This window comes from Coffea arabica, chromosome 4e (assembly GCF_036785885.1).
Source record: "Coffea arabica cultivar ET-39 chromosome 4e, Coffea Arabica ET-39 HiFi, whole genome shotgun sequence".
Taxonomy (NCBI): domain Eukaryota; kingdom Viridiplantae; phylum Streptophyta; class Magnoliopsida; order Gentianales; family Rubiaceae; genus Coffea; species Coffea arabica.
Window position 1 is genome coordinate 48,466,143 of NC_092317.1, and position 15,271 is coordinate 48,481,413.

General features: G+C 36.1%; 1 protein-coding gene across 1 annotated transcript; it reads left to right on the forward strand.

Annotated features, from left to right (window-relative positions):
- The first annotated feature begins 1,006 nt into the window (after window positions 1-1,006).
- LOC113741146 (HIPL1 protein-like) lies at window positions 1,007-6,431 on the forward strand. The gene is made up of 7 exons (XM_072048057.1): window positions 1,007-1,903; window positions 2,005-2,162; window positions 2,793-3,590; window positions 3,677-3,893; window positions 4,684-4,862; window positions 5,470-5,711; window positions 5,919-6,431. Exons 1-7 carry the CDS (start codon window positions 1,807-1,809, stop codon window positions 6,313-6,315), a joined length of 2,088 nt encoding a protein of 695 aa, XP_071904158.1. The 5' UTR covers window positions 1,007-1,806; the 3' UTR covers window positions 6,316-6,431.
- Window positions 6,432-15,271: the final 8,840 nt, after the last annotated feature.

Sequence of the window (15,271 nt, forward strand, 5' to 3'; positions counted from 1 at the left end):
CGTGTTAAATTTATGTCGTGTTTTCAAGTTGTGTCAAAAATTGCCACCTCTACTTACACCACAAAGTAAGGCCCCGTTTGGATTGCATTTTCCGTCATTTTCCATGGAAAAAGGTTGTGTTTGGATTGCATTTTTCGTCATTTTTCATGAAAAAATTACTGTAGCGATTTGATATATGTGAGGGAAAAAGGTGATAGGGAAATGTGATCACGGAAAACGATAATATTTTCCGACGAAAACAAGCAATCCAAGCATGGAAAAATTACTGTAGCGATTTGATATATGTGAGGAAAAAAGGTAATAGGGAAATGTGATCACGGAAAACGACGTAATTTTTTGGCGAAAAACGGCAATCCAAACAAAGCCTAAACTTCTTGCCTCATTGATGAGCATGTCATGACTTGTCGTCTATTTGTCTCTTACCCAACAGTAGTACCCGTGTGGACATAAAATCTGGATAAAGCGCATAGATATGATATATACTGACTTAATAATAGAAACGACAATTGGAATTATGTGCGACTGCCTAACTGACTGAACGTTCGATTGTTGTGCTTTTTACCGAATATAATGCACATTTATATAATTATAAATTTTATCATACTCATGAATTTTATTAATGTACATATAAATTAATGTACATGTCATTTCACGAGGACACACGTTCCACCGTTCACGTGTCGCTCCGAGCGCCGCTGGGCACTGTTCGCTACTCAATCCAATAGCCACTGTTCATGCTGGTAGAGCCGCGCTCTTCCGAGCAGCCAGTGGCCTTCGGCCACGTGGCAAAAAAATACGGCGGCCCATCAGGATGAACAGTGGCTATTGGGTTGAGCAGCAAACAATGCCCGGTGACGCTCGGGCCGACACGTGGACGGTGGAAGGGGAAGATCAGTTGTATATAGAAGAAGTTGATCGATGAGAATGATCCCAACTCCATCGAACCGGTAGATATATATATCTATATATATATATATATATGATTGGGTCTGTAAATGCAAACGAAATTGTGAAGAAATACAATAACTAATCAAAAAAAAATTGCACTAAACTCAACTAGACCCCGACTTGTACGGTTGTAGTAATACCCTGTAACATATGCATTTCTTTGTTGGATAAATTATTATGTCATTTTCCCCACTTCTGCTTCTCTGCTAGTAGCAAGTCCAAGTGGCCAATTTATTTATCAGATAGATATGCAGAATGTTTTTCAATGCATTCAATCAAATCTCATGATATTGCAGTTAATGAATGAATGTAGGCTCTCAACTTGTCTAGCAAGTAGCTCTTCAATCAACCAAGAAGGATGCATCCAGCCTGGTTTGTCTAGACAGGCAGGCTGAGCTTAATGCATCTTCTCCTCTTCTCAACTACCCAAATCAGTAAGTAGGATAACTATAACCTTCATTTTCAGGTTGACAAAATGATTTCAAAAAGTCAACTTTGCATGTAGGAATGTCCTTTCAATGCCTACGTCTCAATTTTGACCACGAAAGGGTCAATTGCTCCTGCTGTCCCAGAGAAAATGACAGGTTCAGGGAGGGAGCGAGAGAACCCTTATCCCTTCCGGAAGCTGTCTAGGTCCTACAAAGTACAAAGAGATCGACAGCTACATTAGGCCAATAGCAATACGGAGGCTGCAAAGAGGGAGACAAGAAAGTTCGGTATTTTGGCAGAATATGCAGATTCCAGACACAAACAAAAATCCCATTTTTAGAGAAGGTTGTCATTTAGCAGAGAAACAGATTTGCAGCTGTTCAAGGAAGAGTTAAAAGATTAATTTCTTGTTTTTTGGACGCATCACACATGGGAGTCTGCAGGAACTTGAGTTTCCTACTCCTTTTTCTGAGCTTGCTGCAGTTTCTTCATCATTCATCCTCACTTCCTTTATGCATAGATTCAAGTATGTCATGCTAGTAATTCACTCTTCTGTTGAGCTGGATTGAGTTTGTTCAGTTCTAAGATGATTTTGTTTGTTTCTTCTTCTGGTGTGGAATGGAATAGGTGCGCCACTTCCTCAGAAGGTTCCTCTGTCATTCTGCTCTTACAATGGAACATCATGCTGCAATTCTACTGATGATTCGCAAATAAAGAATCAATTCAAAGCAATGAACATTTCTGACTCTAGCTGTGCTTCCCTTCTCAAATCCATCCTTTGTGCGGTGAGAACATGTATTATTGCTCTTAGGAATTTAAGCCGATGCCTGGCTATCTTTTACTTCCTCTCAAAAGCGGGATTTCTTATCATATTGAATTGACCAACCAAATCGAGATTTAAAGATTCTGTTCTTAAACCAAAAATACTGCTATTGCTCGAAGCCAAGAGTTCGAAACTCATAGGCTATGCGAGCTGTTTCAGTAACAGTAAATCGATGAGTCTCTACATTTATTCTGTACTTTGGTTTTCTTGTTATTGCTGATCTTACAAGGAACAATTTCTTGGGATTGCAGCAGCTGATTGATATGTTTTAGTTCGAGTCTTGTCTGTAAATTTCTATTAAATAATCTTGAAATTTTTAGAGTTGCCATTCTTTGAAGTTGTCTTGTTTAGCATACTTGATGCAGTTCATGGAGAGATATTGTTGTCTTATCTTAATTTGCATGCTTTTTCCCCTTAAAAGCCTTTAAGTCTTGTTCGCAGACAAATTAGGACAAAAACACAAATTTCCAGTTAAAGCGATATGCAAATAATAAGAATAGGTTCATCTTAGAATTCCCAAGCTCTATATGCTTACCTTTTTCATTAACCTTCTTCTATACTCAGTAAATTGTGGTATCTCCATCATTTACAGAGATGTGATCAATTTTCAGCAGAGTTATTTAGGATCAACTCCAGGCCTCGACAAGTTCCTGTACTTTGCAACTCCACTGTCTTACCAAATTTTACCCAAACAAGCCAAGCAGAAAATAACTATTGCTCTAAACTATGGACTACATGTCAGAATGTGTCCATGATGAATTCACCCTTTTCTGCTTCAGTACAAGGTCAAGCTGGAGGTGGAGTAATATCCAACTCTACAAAGTTGACTGATATTTGGAAGTCACAATCAGACTTCTGCAATGCTTTTGGTGGAGCTTCTGACGATAATTCAGTATGCTTTGCTGGTGAACCTGTAAACCTTAACAGTACTGGAACTTCAATCCCTCCAAGTGGTTTGTGCCTCGAAAAAATTGGAAATGGTTCATATCTAAACATGGTTGCTCATCCAGACGGCTCCAACCGTGCTTTTTTCTCAAACCAACCAGGCATGATTTGGTTGGCCACCATACCCAAACAGGGTTCAGGAGGTGTAATGCAGCTTGATGAGGCCAATCCCTTTCTAGATTTAACTGACGAAGTTACCTTTGATACTGCATTTGGGATGATGGGCATTGCAGTTCATCCAAACTTCTTAACAAATGGACGATTCTTTGCTTCGTTCAATTGTGATAAGACAAAGTGGCCTGCTTGTGGAGGAAGATGTGCTTGTAACTCGGATGTGAACTGTGATGCTTCACAACTACCTCCTGATAGTGGCTCCTTTCCATGCCAATATCAAAGTGTAGTAGCAGAGTTTACAGTTAACGGTACCGCATCCCAGCCCTCCTTGGTATGTCTCAAGCAGAACTATGCTTCCTGCCCATTACACTTCTCCTCCATAATTTAACTAGATTTCATGCTTCTTATTTTTTACAGGCAAAAACTGCCCAACCATCAGAAGTTAGAAGGATATTTACCATGGGTCTTCCCTTTACGGCCCATCATGCAGGCCAGATTCTTTTTGGACCAACGGATGGATATTTGTACTTCATGATGGGGGATGGTGGAAATTCAGGCGATCCATACAATTTTTCACAAAACAAGAAATCCCTACTCGGGAAAATCATGCGGCTTGATGTTGATAACATACCAAGTAAGTTGTTATGATACAATTTCCACGTTACTTAGTTCATCAAGATCAACCATTAGGATATCCTGCATAGCAGTTTTCTTTGGACAAGATAAATCAGTTTTCACCATTGTACATGCTCCATATCTAAATTGCTAGCCAAAGAGCATCTACCATGTCAATTGGTCCAATTACAACAACATAAGAGGATCAATCATTTTCTTACTGTGAAGTGCTAGTCCCAGGTCTGATACAAATGTCTTAATAGCAGACTTGTTATGTTTGGTTGTTACCAGAAGTTTTGTCTGCTATGTTCTTCCCTATACATTTGCAGAAACAACATGGTATCACTTGCCATGATTATTTTTTAACTTTTGCTTCTTCTTCTTCCCTCATAATCAGTTATTAACATTTACCAGCTGTGCAAGCTTAAACAATATGCCTACATCCGTAGCATGTATAGGTAATGAGCACCCCCACCAATCAAAATTTTCATAAGCCTTCTTGTAACTTAGAAATAACTTATGCATGCTTCAATAGCACACCTTAACATCTACAGCATGTTTGCCTACCAGTCAGAAATTAGACCTCAAAGCTTTTGCTTCCTATTTGGCTGTTTTTGGCATTCTCAGGTTGTATAGATTTTTTTTCAATTAATTCATTTGGCTTCAAAAGTATCACAATCTTTGTAATTTAAGTTGCTATTTAGTATTCTTCTGTACTCAGCCTTTGATGCTTCAATAAGAACATTTAGAATAGAAGGCAATACCTGATTACTGCCTCCCTTGAGTCGTATCTTTTTACTGTGCATCAGGTGCTGCAGAAATCAGTCAGCTTTCTCTATGGGGAAACTACTCAATCCCCAGAGATAATCCTTACACTGAAGATAAAGAATTGCAACCAGAAATTTGGGCCCTAGGCTTCAGAAATCCTTGGCGTTGTAGTTTTGATTCTGTGAGGCCTTCTTATTTCATGTGTGCTGATGTAGGCCAGGTATTGTCGATTCTAAGAAGAAAAAATCTGGAATTCTATGTTTGCTCTACATTGTCAAGGGTACCTACAAATCCTGTTTGTGCTATGTGATGCACAATGGTGCATCTTTCCAAACTTCTTATTCAACCTTGAGTGAAGAATAATATGAAAACTTTTTTCCAGCATACTGATGTTAATCAACATCTAACTGATTAAACTTACCCTTATGTCACTTGGATTTATAATTTCCCGTTAGAAAAATTTTTGTATATGAGAACCTACACACTAAGTAAGAAACCAAGAAGCTAAGATTGCTGCAGGGTGTTATCATTTCTGACTTCTATCAGGTAAAGCATTTCTTTTATTTTCATTGAATCTATGCTTATTCAACTGCTGATGCCTTCTGCAAATTGATTAAGAGATCATATCAAACAAACTTGGTGGAAACATATTGATGAGCTATCAGTCATATTCTATAGCAACGTATCACGTAATGATCCTGGTTTTTAGCCAGTCAACTTTGAATTGATATATTTATACGTTCTTCAATGCTTGAGATATTAACAGCTTGGTGTTTGGATATAAAGCATTGGAAGCTTATTACTATACATTACTTCTTTCATATCAGGATACGTATGAAGAAGTGGATCTGGTCATGAAGAATGGAAACTATGGATGGCATGTGTATGAGGGCCCTAATCTTTTCAATCCTCCAAAATCACCTGGAGGAAATACATCAGCAAAATCTATAAACCCCATTTTCCCCGTGATGGGATACAACCACTCAGCTGTGAACAAGAATGAGGGCTCAGCATCAATCACAGGAGGATATTTCTACCGAGCAGAGACTGATCCTTGCACATACGGAATGTAAGTATGTCAAATTTGTCTTGGAAAGATGAATATATATTTGAAATCAGCACATTGAGAGAGTAAAAGGAACAAAGAGTTCAGTATGACATGGTTGATGCAGAATTTGCAATCACAGAGGGGAGTTTGAATTGTTTTTAGTACAATCTCCTCATGGAATACTCTCTTATCAATTGGCTTCTTATGATGATTTTGATGTTACTGCAGGTATCTGTATGCAGATCTTTATGCAGGAGCTCTGTGGGCTGGCATTGAAAGCCCTGAAAACAGTGGGAACTTTACCTCCAACCTGATCCCCTTTACTTGTGCTCATGATTCACCCATAAGTTGCACCTTTGTACCTGGAAGTACACTTCCGGCATTGGGATACATCTATTCCTTTGGTGAGGATAACAGCAAGGACGTTTACATCCTTGCAAGCAGTGGTGTCTACAGGGTTGTTCCTCCAAGTCGGTGCAAGTACACTTGTTCAAAAGAAAATACCACAGCTGAGGTGACTACTGGTCCTGCTCCATCCCCCCCTTCTGGTGCAACCAAGTTAACCAATCCATATGTGAATTTGGTGTTCTTACGTGTATCCCTTTGGTTGCTTTGCTTATTATAGCATATTTGCAGTCATCTTTTGTGTTACGTGGAGAGACGAGTTGGGCTGCTTTTTGGTTTGAGAGGACTTATGATTCTTCTTTGATTAATCTGTGTTCTTGCTTTTGGGATGATTCATTTTTCTGAGTTTGATTGGAATTAAGCTATTCTATGAGGTTCAAAGCCCAATCCTTTCAAGAGTAAAGATTCATTATAGTAAAGGTTCTAGTCACTTAAAACAAAATTTTCATGTAAAGGTTCTAGTAGAATAAATTGTTGAAGATTCACAAAGCTGGATATCCAGAACTAATATCTTGAGACGCATAATATCTTGAGACGCATATGTTCAAGATGTTATAGTGTATAAAAAAAAAATCCTTACAATATCGATCAACACAATGTGTTGCCAAAACCTTGTTTTGCTTGTTCTAACTTCTAATGGGCAATTCAACCAGTGAGAGTCCTCCCCCACCCCAATTCCTGTACTGCCTCAGATGAGGCTAGAAGCCTCAAACTTGCATGGTATCATTGTCAATTTTTTCCTCCATTAGCAAGGCAGTAAGAGGGACGAATTAAACCAATCAAACAAAAACAAGAAGAATGAGCAACAACGTAATCTTGTCATTTCTCCAACAGAGTTATCAAAATTGACAGAAGAAACAGTCTTTTCAGATAGACCTGCAGAGTTGTATGGAGCTATCAAAAAACATAGTAAGAAAAAGAACACTACTGAAGAAGTACCTGAAGTAGCATATGCGCGTACTTGTTACGACAAGAGTTGTCAGGCCATGATGACATTGAAGTTGCAGTTTCTAGTGTTGCAGAGAGATGATACCTGTTTAGCTAGCTTGCTTAAATTGAATTTAATAGCAGCTAGCAAAATAGGTGCCATCTCTTCTGCGACATCAGAACTCAAACTCTTCCTTACCTCATCTAGATTTCCCTCAAGTAGAAGCAGTACTGCTAAACAACTACAAATTGGATTATGCTCCCTTCCCCCTTCCCTTCTGGTGTACCTTTATAATTTCCTTGTTCTGCTTCTTTTGTTTCTGCATCTTCCGTTTTAGTACATAAGCAACCTCTTGTCCTTGTCCTGAAGGCTGAAACACGTACGACAGCTGGCTAGCCCAACCTGGTAAAGAGAAACTTTTTCAATTTGAATATTGAAAAGGGGGGCAAATCAATTGAGCATGCTGGCTGGCTACAGTATTAACACTTTTGTACGGAACGATACCCATGCAGGAAATCTTTTGTTTTAAGTACTACTTCACAAAAAAAGAAAATTAGGAAAGATATGTTTCAGGAGAGGCATCTGAAGCAAAAAAAGACTAAAGTTACTGCAATGATCATATGCAGAATGGAGCACAGAGGTAGCTTTTGAGTTGAGAATGATGGAACGAAAATGGCACTTGGAAAAAGTTAGGAGCCACTAAAAATGTGGGTCGCTTTAACTGAAGCATGCTAATCATACTCATGCAACAGTTCCAACCAGATAAAAGTAGTACCACGTATCTCAAAAGAACAATTATTATTATTGTCTATTCACTGTTTGCAATTTGCATAAAGAGAATATTGCACCTTTATGAGTTCTTGCCTGAATTTTTTTCTTTTTCAACTTATGTATTATCGGCTTCTAATTTTTGTTTCTTTTTTATTCTTTTATAAGGTTATCAGAAGTGTATAAACTCCTGTATGATGTTCCCAAGTTCAATGTAAAACAGCAGCACGCACAGATGGAGGGAATGATGAGGAAATCATGCTGTATAGTATAGTGCATAACAGGTTAGACCATAAATAGGCAAGAAATCTTTCACGTCCAACAGGCAACAAACCATGCAACCCAAATTTGGCAATTTGCCTCGCATCCAACTTGTGAAATACACTAGTCAGCCAGTCATGGCTCTCTTAAACATCCAACAATAATGGGAAGTTCCAGGGTCCTAATATCTTGAAGGGTTTGACTAATTAATAACTTTTACACTTCACAAACTTGGATAAGAACTTCATGAGATGAAATTTTCTCCAAGCAAGCAAATAGTAGTGAATCATTCATCTCAGCTTGTCATTCGTTCAAAACTCACGTATTCCTTTTCAAGTCCGAGAACTTCTTCTAGGGTTATTATAGGCACAAAAGATAGGAAATGATATATCTTTTATTTGTGAAATCGACAAGTATATCTATATGTAAAGATTTATTATGATCTTCTACACTTTTACATAATTAAACCTATTACTCTAATGGCTTAGCTACGCTAACCCCATTCAGATAATCGAGAGTTTGTCTCACAAAACTAACAGCAACACTACAATTAATTTTTCACCGAGGATATAATAAAAGGCTTTTCTAATGGTTTAGCTTAGCATATTATGTTAATAGTTGATTTATCACTATGTGGTTAAAGACTTGAGAGACTGAGAACGAAAGTGGGAGCTTTAAGTCGGCAAGATTCGGACTGTTGCATAATATATATATATATAGAGAGAGAGAGAGAGAGAGGGACTCGGGGCACGGAGGTGCAACCGTCCCGGGCAATTTTGATCATTATCAACTGTGCGTAACTTTCTTTGTACATCGTGTAACTTTTTTTTCACATGATGTATTTTCAGAACAGATAGTGATGGGCCCCACACTTGGCGCGGAAATCGAGTTACATGGTGTAATCTCAGCCGCACAAAATTTTGAGGGCAAATCTTGGCCCTTAACCGTGCAGGGACGGTCATACTGTATGACCGTCCCTGCCCCAAATCCATAGAGAGAGAGAGAGAGAGCAAATGAGCAATGATACTCTAACTGAAATGGGCTCCAATTGTTGGCCATGCAAGGCTTTTGTTGTTTCTTGTGAAGTGACCCAACAACTTGCACAGATTCTTGAATTTGTTTCGAGCTTGGAGCGTAGTGGGACGTTTCTACATATCTAGCAGATGCCCTACTCCTGCTTAGGATGAAATTGGGCGTTGCCCAAGCGTGGGCCTTTACTGGAAACCCCTCATTGCTTCAATCTTCAAAAAAATGACAAGAAATAGTTAGTTTACTACAAGTTAACAGTCCAAATCATACCGTATCATTTCAAACAATTCAAGTCGTTCATTTTAAATTCCTTTAATTTTGATGTAAATAATCTAGGTAGACCGAGTCGCTTGGTTTCTTTCAAGATTGACACTATTGGACGATTGCACTTCCTTATACTCTAGCCATTCTGATAAAAGCTTTATTGATTTGAGCCATTGGCTGCTTCTTCAGTGTGTTAAACTGGAATTCATTTTTTGCCTTCCAAATCTGCCATAGTATGTTGATTGTTAAGGCAATATGATCATGTCCATCTTTTTTCTGAGTTACCCCTATAAGTTCATTCCACCAGTGCCAGAAGTTGTCCCTGTGCTTTTCCAGTCCATCCCATCTTATTGGATTACATTTTTATATTGCCTCTGCATTTTCACAGTAGAAAAGCATGTGCTCCAATGTTTCCACTTGGTTGCCACAACATTTGCACATTGGTTCTCCTCTTCCTGTTCTGGTCTTGATTACTCCATTTATAGGTAGGATTCCTTTTAGGCATTTCCATATAAAGTGGTTCAACTTGTGTTTTACATTCATTCCCCCATAGAGTTTTCCATATTCCTGTTCGATTCTCATTTCTACTGTTGTCCCCACTTATGGTATTTCTTTTCCCCTTATTTCTCTTTAGTTCCTTGGCCACCATATATACTGTGTATACTCCAATTGTTGAGTAAGCCCAATAGATCTCATCTTTTTTTCTCCCTTGCTCATCTAGATTAGATTGGGACTAGGCAGATGGAGATCAGGATAGAGGGAAGAGATAAGAGGGAAAGGAGAGCAGAGCAAGGGAAAAGATAAGAAAAAGAAGAAGGATGTAGTGGAAAATAGAGAGAAAGAGGAGGTGGGGAAGGAATGAAGAGAACTGGTAGATGAAAAGAGAAGAAGATAGATGGCAGGGAAGAAAAGAGGGGGGGGGGAGAGAGAGAGAGAGGTGGAGGGCATAAAAGTCATTTTCTATAATTTCTGAAAACACACTCTAAAAGCATGTTAAAAAAACTCCTAAAAAATAAGAGTAAATTTTATATGCACTGACGTTGTATATACACTATCACAGTTGAATATACAACACATACGCAAAATTTGAATTTCAAATTCAAATTCAGATTATGTGTCATGCATCTAATAGTAAAAGTGTATATACTGTTAGTGTATAAAAGATTAATCCAAAAAATAAAGTCAAAAATTTTATTAAAACACACATCTATCCTTAAAGTTTAATAAGAACGTCCTTAAAACACTTAATTTAAATGGGCCTTATGTTTTTTAATATGGGAAAAATATATGTTTGGCTTTCAAACTATTAAGTTTGTCAAACTTTTAGTAGTCCAACTATTATTTACAAATTTTTATTCCTTCAATTTCTAAAAACGTGTAATTCTAACCCTTCATTCATTTGAACTGTTAAAACCCATGAAAACTGTATTACGCACAATACACCAGCAAAAAAATTGAAAGTCTAGTAAATTAACATAGTAAAAGGAATGGTCCAAAATTGAGTGGTTTTTAATTCAATGTAAATATGATCAAATAAATTATATTTTGCAATAACCATGGTATAAGAAGTTGAATAGTATAAAATATTATAGAATTTGACACCAAATGAATCTTAAGATGGCCAAAAATGATCGTGAGAGTGCTAAGTTATGTTGAGAAAAATTTTGAGGATTTTGTGTCAAATTTTTGTCAATTTGAACTCTTATCACTCCAGGAAATATTTTGATATAAAGTTTGAAAGATTTGATAAAGGACTTGTGGAGTAGTGGTAAAACTACATTTGATTTTAGATCTACTCATTTCTATCAAGATTTAGAGAAAACCAAACCCATATTTGGAACGTATGCCAAAAAATATATTCTAAAGATATAATTTCATTTATAAATTTTGACAATAGTAAAATAGTTGTCAAACATTGGTCAATGACAATCAATCAACGACTATTGACCAACAGCTGGTAATTGTAACTGTGACCAGACATGATTGGTCAAAAAATGATTCAAACTATGTCTGTGTTATAAGTTGGAAGACTAAAAATATACAAATAATAATTGGACTAAAAGTGTATAAATTTAATAGTTCGAGAACCAACAGATATTTTGCCCTATTAATATATATATATATATATTTCTATAGTAACAAAACCTAAAAACATCCTACAACACTTTCAAAATATTTCAAAAAGGGGTAGGGATAACTATGGCTCTGATAGATTCTAAGTTTTTGGAAAATCTTATATTTCAAATACAATTCTACAATAACATTAATCCAAAAACACTCCAAAATAACCTAAAAACTCCCAAGTACAACTCACTTTAAGTTGATAAAAAGAATAAAAATAAAAATAATATATCAGCACCCATTTCTTCCTCCACCACTACTCTCCACTTTTCACTACCATCACCCACATTTTACCATTCTCCTCCATTACCACTTCTTTTCCTCTTCTCTCTCCTCCCCTTCTTCCGTACCTCTCCTCTCCCCATATGTGATTAGATTTGATTGTAGAGAGGGAGCAAAAGAGATGCGGTGAGAGAAAGGGAGGAAGGAGGGATGGAAAGGAAAAGAGGAAGAGAGCAAGGAGAGGAAGGGGGGAGAGAGAGGAAGAGGAAGCAAAGGGGGGGGAGAGAGAGGAAGAGGAAGCAAAGGGAGGGGCAAGAGAAAGAGAAAAGAAGAAGAGAATGAGGGTAAGAGTACGGGAGTGGAAAAGGAGGGGAAAGAGAAAGAGGGAAAGAGAAGAGAAAGATGGAAAGGAATAGAAAAAGAAAGATAGAAATGGGAAAGATAGATAAGAGAAGAGAAGCTGTTGGGAGACAAGTGAACAAAAGATGTAGGTGGCTGTGATAAGAAAGACAATTTTTTAAAAAAAAAAAATCGATAAAATTTTAAATGTTAAAAACACTCTAAAATATATCTACTGTGAAAGTCTTTAACATACAAAATTACATTAAAACTTATGAAAAACACCTGTAAAAATATCTAGTGCATACGAATCTCATAGTTTTATTGCTTATCTACTTGAATAATTAACTATGTCATTGTTTTCAATAATAAAAAACACACTATTTTTTATATTATTAGGAATTTATTCTGTCATTGTGTAAAGTGTGATCGTGTTTTCTAATAAAAATGAGATTGTACAATTAGATACTACAATTTTTAGGTATTTTTGTACATACAAAATGAGGTATGAATATAGTTTGGATGGCAATAGGGCAGAGTACTGTTCGCGTCTCTGTCCCACTTAAAAAATTCAACTTCCATCTATCATTCTCTCTCCTTAAAGCTTTTAATGAATAAATTGTTCATGATTAGGTTCAAATTTGAAAAAAGTTCAATCATATAATAAATGAATCGAGTTTGAACACAAGATTAAACTCATTTAATAATTGAGTCGAACATGACCTATACGTTAACTGCTCAAATAGATTCATAAACACATATATAATTATAAAGAATAAATAAATATGAGCGTAAATGCCTTATATATTATTAAATATAGGGAAATATATCTTGTATTTTTTTTCCTCAAAAATAACTATACATGAAACTTGTGTATTATTTATACTTCTAAAACAAAATAATTAAATTAAATTAATTCTAAATCATGTATTATTTTAAAAAATATAATTATATCATTTTCAAACTCAAATTTGAACTTGAACTCGAGCTAGGAATTCAGCTCGTTTAGTTTGAACTCAAATATGTATACAAATTAACGAATTAAATTCGAACACCACTTATTGTAATGCCCAAAACCCATGAGTTGGCCCAAGTAACTTTTGAATTGAAATCACGAGAACAAAATGGTTAATCCAAGTTATTAGTAACCTAATGGATCAAAGATTATATTTCATTCCTTTTCTTCCTTCATTTCATATGTGGGACATTTCGCTCACCCCATCTTTGGAACTTTACATTCTTGCAAAGTTCGGTTGTAATTCAAATTGTCTATTTAGTCATGTATGAATTCTAGAGGTGGCTCATATGGGTTAAAGAGATAAACCCATTGAACGTGACGCTTAGCCGTATGCCACACTTAATTTCTTTCACTTCTTTACGTAATCAAAACCATAACATAACACCACTTGGTCCCAAGTTCATCCTATACAGAGACCATGCGAGTTTTACTCTGATATCATTGGTGGTGCTCCATGCCTATTGGGTCCAATAATTTTTTGAAGTCGTGATTTTAGTTCAAAAAGTTATTGAACCAAGCCAATGTGCCCAAGACAATACACTTGTAGTTCATATAATATTCAATCAAAATTGATCCTTGTTTATATAATATACTAATGGAGTGTAAACATTAAAATTTTGTCTTGATTCGACTCGTTAAAAATTCTATTTCCACCTACTTAACTCCCATATTTGCTTTGCTCTTATTTGACATGTCTTATATTCTGATTGAGTGCTTGCTTTAGGTTTTTATTTCTCATAAAATTCATTTATCAATAGTAAGTATTTTTTTAAATGACAATATCCCTGCATCTTCTCCCTCCTTCCCTACGATTAGATCTGATTGTGAGGAGGAAGGGGAGGGATGCGGAGAGGGGAAAGGAAGAAGGAGAAGAAGGGTGCAGAGAAAAGAATAAGGAGGGAGGTGAGGGAAAAAGGGAAGGGAAAATGGAGATAAGGAAGAAAGAGAGAAGGAGAGAAGAGGGAGGGGAAGGAGAAATATATATAAAGGAGATAGGGATAGAAGAGAAAGCTGCGGGAAAGGGGAGGGAGAAAGAATAGGGGAGAAAAGAGGAAGCAAGAAGGGGGAGAAGGAAAAAGGAGAGGGAGAGAGAAAGAGAAAGGAGAGAAGGAACTACTGATGGCATGGATGAAAGACGAATTTTTTTAAAAATATCTCAACAAAATTTTAAATTTGAAAAACACTTCCAAATATATCTACAATGAAAGTTTTTAAGATCTAAAGTTATAATAAAAAATTTTCAAAAACACCTCTAAAAATACCTATTCCATTCAAACCTTATAGTTCTATTACTTATCTGCCTTGAACAATTACCTACATAATTGCTTTTAATAATAAATAACTCTATTTTTCATATCACTAAGGAGGCATTTATTTTTTCATTTGAGTGAAGTGCAATTGTGTTTCCTACTAAAACATAAGATGGTAGCATCTACATTGTTAGGTTTTCTTTGCATACAAATTGAGGGACAAATCATAGTTATGAATGGCAATAAGGTGGGATGCCCTTAGTGTCTCCGTCCCACTTAAAAAATTCAACTTCCATCTCTCATTCTCTTCACTTAAAGCTTTTAATGAACAAAATTGTTTGCAATTAGGTTCGAGGTCGAAAAACTTTGATTATATAAAATACGAATCAAACTTGAACACAAGATTAGGTTCATTTAATAATTGAGTCGAATACGAATTAGTTTGCAAACTGTTCAAATAGGATCACGAACACATATATAATTAAAAAGAATAAGCAAATACAAGCATACGTACCTTGTATATTATTAAATAAATATAGGTATATATATCTTGTATTTTCCTAAAAAAACAACCATGCAAAAGTATTCAAAAACTCATTCATGAATAATCCGAGTTGGGTGCTTACTTTGCCGTCATCTGACACCCCTTATAATCCGAGTTGGGTGCTTGTTTGTCATAAAATCATTCATCCATAGTAAGTATTTTCTTTGATGACACTTAACTATTGACATAACTTCAAATTCATTCCAAAACTTGTTTAGAGTGGATTACTGTAATATGTCTTAAGATGCCATATGCAAAAGTATTCAAAAAAAAAAAAAAAAAAAACATATCCGTGATACACAAATATTTTAACACCATATCGATTATTGAAAATTTGTTAAACTTACCCTCTAGATTTGGGATTACATTAATTAAGACTTTCCAATCATCATGAGTACCTATGTTGCCTAGGTTGTGTCTGTCCTTACTACA

Bases quoted from the DNA above. Each gene is read 5' to 3' on its own strand.
- LOC113741146 (XM_072048057.1), top strand. From the start codon at position 1,807: ATGGGAGTCTGCAGGAACTTGAGTTTCCTACTCCTTTTTCTGAGCTTG. The intron at 2,163-2,792 runs GTGAGAACATGT...CATCATTTACAG, and splicing joins TCAAATCCATCCTTTGTGCG to AGATGTGATCAATTTTCAGC. The intron at 3,894-4,683 runs GTAAGTTGTTAT...ACTGTGCATCAG, and splicing joins TGATGTTGATAACATACCAA to GTGCTGCAGAAATCAGTCAG.